Source organism: Amphimedon queenslandica, unplaced genomic scaffold (genome assembly GCF_000090795.2).
Source record: "Amphimedon queenslandica unplaced genomic scaffold, v1.1 AMPQUscaffold_13277, whole genome shotgun sequence".
NCBI classification, from domain to species: Eukaryota; Metazoa; Porifera; class Demospongiae; order Haplosclerida; family Niphatidae; genus Amphimedon; species Amphimedon queenslandica.
Window position 1 is genome coordinate 38743 of NW_003546487.1, and position 9786 is coordinate 48528.

At 34.2% G+C, this 9786-nt stretch overlaps 2 protein-coding genes across 2 annotated transcripts in view; both read right to left on the reverse strand.

Moving 5' to 3' along the window:
- LOC105313566 (uncharacterized) overlaps positions 1 to 2965 on the reverse strand; it is a 4751-nt gene extending 1786 nt beyond the window's left edge. The window contains exons 1-6 of the mRNA XM_019999305.1: positions 2833 to 2965; positions 2120 to 2665; positions 1210 to 1367; positions 954 to 1109; positions 453 to 600; positions 3 to 379 (exon numbers count right to left, since the gene is read on the reverse strand). Coding sequence (XP_019854864.1) covers positions 3 to 379; positions 453 to 600; positions 954 to 1109; positions 1210 to 1367; positions 2120 to 2665; positions 2833 to 2848 — 1401 coding nt within the window. The 5' untranslated portion in view covers positions 2849 to 2965. The remainder of the gene's footprint in view (positions 1 to 2; positions 380 to 452; positions 601 to 953; positions 1110 to 1209; positions 1368 to 2119; positions 2666 to 2832) is intronic.
- Positions 2966 to 4705: 1740 nt separating this feature from the next.
- LOC100634904 (uncharacterized) overlaps positions 4706 to 9786 on the reverse strand; it is a 13122-nt gene continuing 8041 nt past the window's right edge. The window contains exons 6-19 of the mRNA XM_019999306.1: positions 9202 to 9378; positions 9065 to 9157; positions 8474 to 8650; positions 8338 to 8430; positions 7815 to 7991; positions 6261 to 6353; positions 6029 to 6211; positions 5875 to 5976; positions 5692 to 5831; positions 5575 to 5646; positions 5461 to 5527; positions 5279 to 5411; positions 4982 to 5047; positions 4706 to 4930 (exon numbers count right to left, since the gene is read on the reverse strand). Coding sequence (XP_019854865.1) covers positions 4861 to 4930; positions 4982 to 5047; positions 5279 to 5411; positions 5461 to 5527; positions 5575 to 5646; positions 5692 to 5831; positions 5875 to 5976; positions 6029 to 6211; positions 6261 to 6353; positions 7815 to 7991; positions 8338 to 8430; positions 8474 to 8650; positions 9065 to 9157; positions 9202 to 9378 — 1643 coding nt within the window. The 3' untranslated portion in view covers positions 4706 to 4860. The remainder of the gene's footprint in view (positions 4931 to 4981; positions 5048 to 5278; positions 5412 to 5460; positions 5528 to 5574; positions 5647 to 5691; positions 5832 to 5874; positions 5977 to 6028; positions 6212 to 6260; positions 6354 to 7814; positions 7992 to 8337; positions 8431 to 8473; positions 8651 to 9064; positions 9158 to 9201; positions 9379 to 9786) is intronic.

Here is a 9786-nt window from a genome sequence, read left to right on the forward strand (position 1 = left end):
ACTTGCTTATCAATTTCATCTTTTTCGTTTAGCTCTCTCTTATTGTGCTGGTTCTCATCTGCCATGTGTTCCAGTTTTATACCCAGAAGCTTCTTTTGTTGAGAAATGATGGCAAGCTCTTCTCTTAATTGATCATTTGCCTCTGCAAGCTCTGAAGACTCTTTTCTATGCCTCTCTTTCTCTACTTCAAGCTGGTGCAACAATTGTGGCACAGAAGAAGATGATGATTGTGGTGAAGGGTAAGGTGTATGGCTAGGACTACGAGAGTATGATTGAGGTATTGGTTGTCCATACTCACTCCCTATCATCATTAAAGGTTGCTCAGAAAGGGACAGTGCCCCCACTCTTTTAACTTGAGAATGGTTTCCACTGAATCGTTCTATTTTATTAAGAACAAAATATTAGAACAATTGAGTGTACCTCTATTTCAGAATACAGTGTTATGTGCTTACCTAGTTCAATGATTTCTGGGTAGCTCAATGGAAGGTAGTCTTTGTTTAATCCTCCAAATACAATCACCGACACACCTTTGCCTCCTCCTTGCTTCCAGATGGAGAGTGAGTGGTCATACCTTCCAGTCACTGTCTTGGGTAGAAGTATCTAACAATAATAAAGATTAATAGTGCTACCCAGTGCCATCAAAATTGAGTTGTAAAGTACATACATATGACATGAATAAATAAGTGAATCATACACTATAGGATGTTAAGATGCTGAAGGACCAATATGCACTGTATGTTCTACTGATGACCAGTGAAACTCCAAGTATAGATCTAGTCTTAATACAAATCTTTGTTCAAGAAACAGTTGGAGTGTAGTTTACTATTCAAGACATTTTATCTTCCCCTAAATTCCTGTTGTTCATAATAATTCATTAGATAATGACTATAATGACAATAACTGTTTCTGTTTTACTGCATTTTTTTGTCATTTGTGCTGCATTGTACAATTACCTGTTTCCACCATCTTGTATACAGATTGAATATCCAGCAGTCGCTAGTCCCAACTCCTCCTACTATCATGAGTTCTTCTTCATTGATGAGAACTGATGCATGGCCATAGTGACCCAATGGGACCTCAATAGACTCTGGAACCAACTTCTGCCATGTCTAAGAAAAAAGTTATTATTTTAAAAAAATCACATTTGTAAATTAATGTGATATGCAATGCACATAGAGATGTCATCATTGTCATGTACAATGTACTTACGATTGAGGATTCAGTGCATGTTCCAACGTATACAGTATTACTGATCCCATTAGGTGTATTTCCACCAAACAGTATGACAGTGTTGTCGTTTAATGATGACATGGTGAAGAGGTATCTGGGCTGACCTGGGCTAATTGCGCTGGGGGATACCCATTTGCCTATAGTGCATTGGATAAAGATGATGTATGCTTTATCTGATTAGCCTAAGTTAATTATACTAGTCATACACTACCGGTGTGTGTACAAACAATATGACACTAAGGCTAGTTTGGAGTAGCTTGAAACTTTCCAAAAATTTCGATTTTGATTTGAATTTTTTTTGATTGAAAATATATGTGCATCAAAAATTGGTACTTTGGTTTGATTTTTGAGCAAGTTTAAAAATTCATAAAAAATCTAAATTTGATCAAAATTTGTTCAAACTTGATATGTAACAGAAGTACATGTATATGTATCAGAAAAAATTATAAAAGTGAAGAATTTTCTTGTAGCCATTTTTGACGAAATTTGGCTAACAACCCTGTACTATAGTACAGGGACTTTAGCTCGATTTTTGAGCAACTTAAAAAATTCATAAAAAATTTAAATTTGATCAGAATCAGCTCAAACTTTCTACACAACATAAAAACATGTTTATGCATCAGAAAAAATTATAAAAATGAAGAATTTTCTTGTAGCCATTTTTGACGAAATTTTACCAATGACCCTGTACTATAGTACAGGGACTTTGGCCCAATTCTCGAACAACTTTAAAATTTCATAAAAAAATCAATTTTGATTGGAATCAGCTTAAACTTTCTACACAATATAAAGAACATTTAGGAAAAAAAATATTTAATTGAGAATTCTCTCCTATAGTCATTTTTGACATTATTACCCTATACCACATAAAGATGCTCTTACCACATACCTGTGGATAGCTTATAATAATGATGCTCATTCGTGCGTACAAATCCCTGCAATCCTTTGTCGCTGTACTCTGCCTCAGTCTGATATGGCCTATTATTAGCCATGGGCCCAACGCCACCCACCACGAGCAAATAGTCTTCTCCATTGATCCTCAAACCAGCCATTCCACAATAAGCCTTCAACATTGGACCTTGTAGCATGCTAGTAGGTGACAGCTTGGTCCATTTAAAATCAACAAGACTCAGACTAAAGAGGCTATTGTGACGACAGTCATCATGATTACAAGAGCCACCAAAAAAGAGTATCTGCTGGTTCATTACAGTGGAGGCATAGCCCCTGATTCCCAGTGGTGGGTTGCCAGTTGTTGCTACTGTCTCCCATTCACCAGTTGGTAGTTGGATGACATCGACAACAGATGATAATTTGAGTTTTTCTGGACTGTTGTGTAGCTGTGGTAGGCCCGGCTGATCACCACCCCACAGGTACAATTTGTCATTAACAATGTGGGTGTTGTGGTAATATCTTGGAGTGGGGCCAGCAGCATTTACTAAAGGAGGAGAAAGAGAGAGAAGAAGGTTTAAAATAAGAATTGAAGAAGAGAGAAAGGTTTTATAGGAGAAGAAAAAAACTCAAACTTAAGAGAAAGGGATAAAAGGATTTAGTGTAAAGGAAAGGAACAGATACATTATAGAAAGAGACAAAACAGGCTCTTACCCCTAGTTTCTTCCATCTTGGACAGTTCACACTATCAACTAAAGAATTTAAACTTAATAATGGGTTAGAGTGCAGCACCTATCTATGGTATGAATCACATAAATGACATAGCTTTTGATATGAAATCATTCTAGAGTGGAACATACATGTATCAGAGATGAAGTTATGCAGTTGATGATGTAGACTATTGCATAAAATGACATAACTATTGATATGAAATCATTTTAGAGTGGAGTATACATGTATCAATCATGAAGTTGTGCAGTTGATGATTTATCACATAAAATGGCATAACTATTAGTATGAAATCATTCTAGAGTGGAGTATACATGTTATTAGTATCAATCATGAAGTGATGACTTGCTTCATAGCAGCATTTTTTGCAAAAAAAATTATTGGTTATACATTTCTGCTTAAAATCATTATTAAATTTAATGTGAATTTTGAAGCTGTTCTTTTCAAAAAAAAACAAACTATAATAGATTTATTATAGTAGATTAGACCTAAATAGTAGGTATACAGACAACACAATAGACCACAAGAATTTAGTAGTAAAGAGGAACATGTAGGAGTGTAACTGGGACCACAAAAAAGCCCCGGGCTAGTCTATTCTTCTATTCAGCTACAATCAGTACAATGCTTCTCTATCTCCTGCTATGCCTGCTTGCTTCTTTTCCTGGAGCTGTTCCTCACATGAGCCTACCTCAACCTGATGACAATCTTAATATCTATGCTCTTCCGGTTGGTCAAGGAGACTCTACTGTCATTCAATGCCCATTGGCTGACAATGGAACTATTACCATCATCGATGCAGGCTCAAGCAAATCGACAGGATTTACTAAATACGATTTTGTCAATTACTTAAAAGGTCAAAGCATTAAGTATGTTATCCTCACCCATGCTGATACGGATCACGTTAAATATATTGATCCATTACTTCAAATGCATGACCAGCCCGTCACCATTTATCATTCTTGTAGCTGGAGCAAGTACAGGAGTAAGGTTCGTTCTGCCAACACTGCAAAGTTTAGAGTGACCAAATGCTGTGGTTTAGAAGGATGTAATTTCTCCCTTCCTCTATGCCCCAATAGTAAAGTAGTATTAAATGTCATTGGCTCGGAGTACAACAATTGCAAGAAAGGAACAAATGGTGATAGCATTGTCTCTATCATTAAATACCAAAACATTTCAACCCTCATCACAGGCGACTTTGAAGGGAGCAAGAGGTTTATGAGAAGTTATCTGAGTTGTGTTGGAAATGATCCAGTTAGCAGTGACTTAAGAGCTGATATATATAGACTCTCTCATCACGGGGCTTATAATGGCAAGGCAAACACTGAGGATTTCTTAAAGGCCGTAAATGCAAGTTATGTTTTTTCAAGTAGTGGTCTTAAATCGAATTATAAACACCCACGCTGTGAGCTTTATGACCACTACAAAGGGAAGCTGACTATAGATGATACTAAGCATAGCTATACCTGCTATATGAAGGATGGGACTACTGCTAGTTACTACACTGGGGAAGGGATATATGTCACAACAGTCATTGAGGATGAGATTGTAAAGAATTACGTCGTTAAGTTTTCAATTGATGACAAAGGGAGTATACTGCCCAGAGCAATACTATTTCGTAAATAACATTTTACTCTGAAGTTTGAATCTTTTTTCATTATAGTTTCAAGTCTTTTGTTTTAGATTGCTGATTTTAATAGTTTTATGTAGTGTTATGCTATAGCTACAATACTTACGGTAATCTAGTAACCTTTCTTGAAATTGTGGGTGACGCCTGTATGGGTTGCCAAAGTGACATTGATACAAAATACTAGTTCATTTATGTTTATTAGTCTGTTCCTAATTTAAAGAAACACTAAGACTAGAATAATTGATAATTAATAAGGTGCACATAACATCCAACCTAAACTAAAGCAAATAAAATGTATGACAAGAATACTAAAAATAAGGCCTAAAGTTAGACTCTAGTTACACAAAATACACTGATGCACTAATTGCATGTGATATTCTTCTTTTTCAGTCTTTTTCATTAAGTTCAACTTCTTCCTCAAAATGATCCTCCTTCTTTTTCATTTCCTTGTTTTCTCTATTTGTATTGCAAAGCTAGTTAATGCAGGTTATGTCATATATACTATACCTTTGGCCATTCTCCTCATCGTGTTCAAAGTTGTAATTTTCTTTCATGTACGGCAAAACAATAGATCTAGCAATGATAATAATCTTAACAGAAAATATATCGATAATTTTTGTATTATTAAAGATAAAATTAAATAGGCTTTGTTTTTACTAATGTCATTACAAGCCAATCTATTATCACGTGTACAATGAAATATTACATAAAAATCTAATTTTATGAACATTGTAAAAACTTTTTAAAGAAAGGTGGTGAGTTTATAATTAAACAGACTATCAACAGACATTACATCAAACATACTTCTTTCCTTTGCCTCTTTTGAAATATATAAATGCAACAACAGCAATGACTACCAGGATTAGAATGACCAAGCAAATAACAAGCACTGATGGAACAACAACTGCTGCTACATTTGCACTAGGTTTAGCAGTTGCTGCAAAAGAAGTAATAATCATTATATAATTATGTTTGAATGAACATACATGTTGATAGTGAAACATAGATTTCTGATGAGTTGTCACCCGTTCCAGCATAATTAATAGCATTAACCTATTATAATAGTGTGATACATAGTGTTTCATTCATGACAGGCTTACAATAAAATAATACTCTCTGCTATCAAGATCTTGAAAATGATATGAGTTTTCATAAATTGTGAAATTAAGAACCTAAAATATTTATTATTATCATTTTTAACTGTAAATTATTTATACTTGATATGTATCATTATCATTGCTAAAGTAGAGCTGGTAGTAAAGTATTTTTCCATTTGGAGACTCAGGATTCGCCCATTCAAGTAACACTGAGCTACTGCTGGTAGCTGTAGCAGTAAAGTTCTGTGGAGCACTAGCAACTATTTTAAGTATAAAAATCAAGAAAAGCTAGCATGTTCATACCTCCTGTAAATATGTGGATGAGGTATGGTCTGCTAAAAGGACCTTGTCCAACAGATGAGCTGATAGAAGCCAAGACATTAATATCAGAATATTTTGGTAACCCTTAATAAATGAATTTTAAAATTGATGAAAAAGGATAGTGCCTAGTGCTTACCTGATATATAAAGAAATGTTTCAGATATATTATAAATATCCAGTTTTTGCTTGTATTGCACTTTCACCATGTAATTCTGGATGAATCCTCTTCTGTGTTGAACAGGTGGTGGATTCCATTCAAGTATGACTGACTCTGATGTCAAAATAGTATGATTTGTCAAACTTGGAGAACGATTTGGGACTACATTAGAAATAATTCAATTTGTATAGCTATAATTATCATGGCTTACCTCCTTCTAATGAATAAAATTCAAGCATTGTTGGTTGCCCTTTGCCAGCAGAAGTGGCAGCACTTACCACTGCAGTATAACGTGTGTATGGATCTATAGAATTATGATATTCACAGCAATACGTGTTAAAAGATGCACTTACTTAAATTATGAACGTTAATGCTATTTACTGAAGAGTTGTGAGTCTCATTGTATAATCCCATAATGGACACTTCATAGAATAAGATTATTCCATTCTGTTCTTGAGGTAGTGACCATGATATAAGGACAGAGGTCTCTGAGATTGACTCTGTTGCTAACTGTGAGACTGGTCCAGGCTCTACAATAATGAATGTTGTATTAATAAATGATATAAGGCAATAGTAGTATGAATGACCATGTGCAAGCAGAAAACCTGAAAAGACATTTTGCATGTTGAATGAATAATGTTTACTGCTCAACAGTGTGCTCATATTAAATTGTAGTACTAGTATGGTGCATGGGCAAATAAAAGGTGCCACCCTTGCTACAACTTCTATAATGAATCATTCAACTTGATTACAAACCATCTATTTTGAGTTCTGTCCTATGGAACTATAACAGAACATTCTAAAGTTATATCACATTAGTGTATGAGTGTAATTCAGTAGCTCCTCATTCAATAAAAAATCATTCCATTTATGAATCAAGATGATATAATTTTAAAACTTAAAGATGTACACACATTCACATATAACTTACTTCCTTCTAATGAATAAAATTCAAGAGTAATTGGCTGTCCCTTACCAGCAGAAGTAGCAGCACTCACCACTGCAGTATAACTTGTGTACGGACCTATAGAAACATATTAGCATTTGACAGCTCTATACCATCTATTACTTAAATCATCAATTTTGATGTTGTATACTGAAGAGTTGTGAGTCTCATTGTATAATCCCATAATGGACACTTCATAGAATAAGATTATCCCATTCTGTTCTTGAGGTAGTGACCATGATATAAGGACAGAGGTCTCTGAGATTGATTCTGTTGTTAACTGTGAGACTGGTCCAGGCTCTACAATAATGAATGTTGTATTAATAAATGATATAAGATAGTAGTAGTATGAACGACCATGTGCAAGCAGAAAACCCAAAAAGACTTTTTGCTTGTTGAATGAATAATGTTTACTGCTCAACAGTGTGCTCATATTAAATTGTAGTATGGTGCATGGGCAAATAAAAGGTGCCACCCTTGCTACAACTTCTATAATGAATCATTCAACTTGATTACAAACATACTATATTGAGTTCTGTCCTATGGAACTATAACAGAACATTCTAAAGTTATATCACATTAGTGTATGAGTGTAATTCAGTAGCTCCTCATTCAATTTATGAATCAAGATGGTATAATTTTAAAACTTAAAGATGTACACACTTTTAACTTACTTCCTTCTAATGAATAAAATTCAAGAGTAATTGCCTGTCCCTTACCAGCAGAAGTAGCAGCACTCACCACTGCAGTATAACTTGTGTATGGATCTACAAAAACATTATTAGAAGTGATGCATTTAATACCTATCATAACTATTACTTAAGTCATCAATTTTGATGTTATATACTGAAGAGTTGTGAGTCTCATTGTATAATCCCATAATGGACACTTCATAGAATAAGATTATCCCATTCTGTTCTTGAGGTAGTGACCATGATATAAGGACAGATGTTTCTGAGATTGATTCTGTTGCTAACTGTGAGACTGGTCCAGGCTCTACAATAATGAATGTTCTATTAATAATCATTGGTAAATGATCTAATATAATAGTTCATGTGCAAGCAGAAAACCTGAAAAGAAGCTTTCCTTGTTGAATGAATACTTATTATTCATCAGTAGTGTGATCATATCAAATTGTAGTATGGTGCATAGGCAGATAAAAGGTGCCGCCACCCATGCTACAACTTCAACAATGAATCATTCATTCAATCAAACATAATTCAATTTATGAAGATTTTGTGTCAAGGTGGTATAATTTTTTCACACGTAGAAATTTTGTAAGGAACTATATTGTGCAAACACACACACACACACAAAGATGTTATTATAATTATTAACTTACTTCCTTCTAATGAATAAAATTCAAGAGTAATTGCCTGTCCCTTACCAGCAGAAGTAGCAGCACTCACCACTGCAGTATAACTTGTGTATGGATCTATAAAACATTATTAGCATTTGATAGCTACTATTTCTATTACTTAAGTCATCAATTTTGATTTCATATACTGAAGAGTTGTGAGTCTCATTGTATAATCCCATAATGGACACTTCATAGAATAAGATTATTCCATTCTGTTCTTGAGGTAGTGACCATGATATAAGGACAGAGGTCTCTGAGATTGACTCTGTTGCTAACTGTGAGACTGGTCCAGGCTCTACAATAATAATGTTGTATTAATAAATGATATAAGGCAATAGTAGTATGAATGACCATGTGCAAGCAGAAAACCTGAAAAGACATTTTGCATGTTGAATGAATAATGTTTACTGCTCAACAGTGTGCTCATATTAAATTGTAGTACTAGTATGGTGCATGGGCAAATAAAAGGTGCCACCCTTGCTACAACTTCTATAATGAATCATTCAACTTGATTACAAACCATCTATTTTGAGTTCTGTCCTATGGAACTATAACAGAACATTCTAAAGTTATATCACATTATTGTATGAGTGTAATTCAGTAGCTCCTTATTCAATCAAAAATCATTCAATTTATGAATCAAGATGGTATAATTTTTAAACTTGAAGATGTACACACTTTCACACATAATAGAGTCTAATTAACTTACTTCCTTCTAATGAATAAAATTCAAGAGTAATTGGCTGTCCCTTACCAGCAGAAGTAGCAGCACTCACCACTGCAGTGTAACTTGTGTATGGATCTATGAAAATATTATTAGCATTTGATAGCTACTATTTCTGTTACTTAAGTCATCAATTTTGATGTTATATACTGAAGAGTTGTGAGTCTCATTGTATAATCCCATAATGGACACTTCATAGAATAAGATTATTCCATTCTGTTCTTGAGGTAGTGACCATGATATAAGGACAGAGGTCTCTGAGATTGACTCTGTTGCTAACTGTGAGACTGGTCCAGGCTCTACAATAATAATGTTGTATTAATAAATGATATAAGGCAATAGTAGTATGAATGACCATCTGTAAGCAGAAAACCCGAAAAGACTTTTTTCTTGTTGAATGAATAATGTTTACTGCTCAACAGTGTGCTCATATTAAACTGTAGCATGGTGCATGGGCAAATAAAAGGTGCCACCCTTGCTACAACTTCTATAATGAATCATTCAACTTGATTACAAACCATCTATATTGAGTTCTGTCCTATGGAACTATAACAGAACATTCTAAAGTTATATCACATTAGTGTATGAGTGTAATTCAGTAGCTCCTCATTCAATAAAAAATCATTCCATTTATGAATCAAGATGATATAATTTTAAAACTTAAAGATGTACACACATTCACATATAACTTACTTCCTTCTAATGAA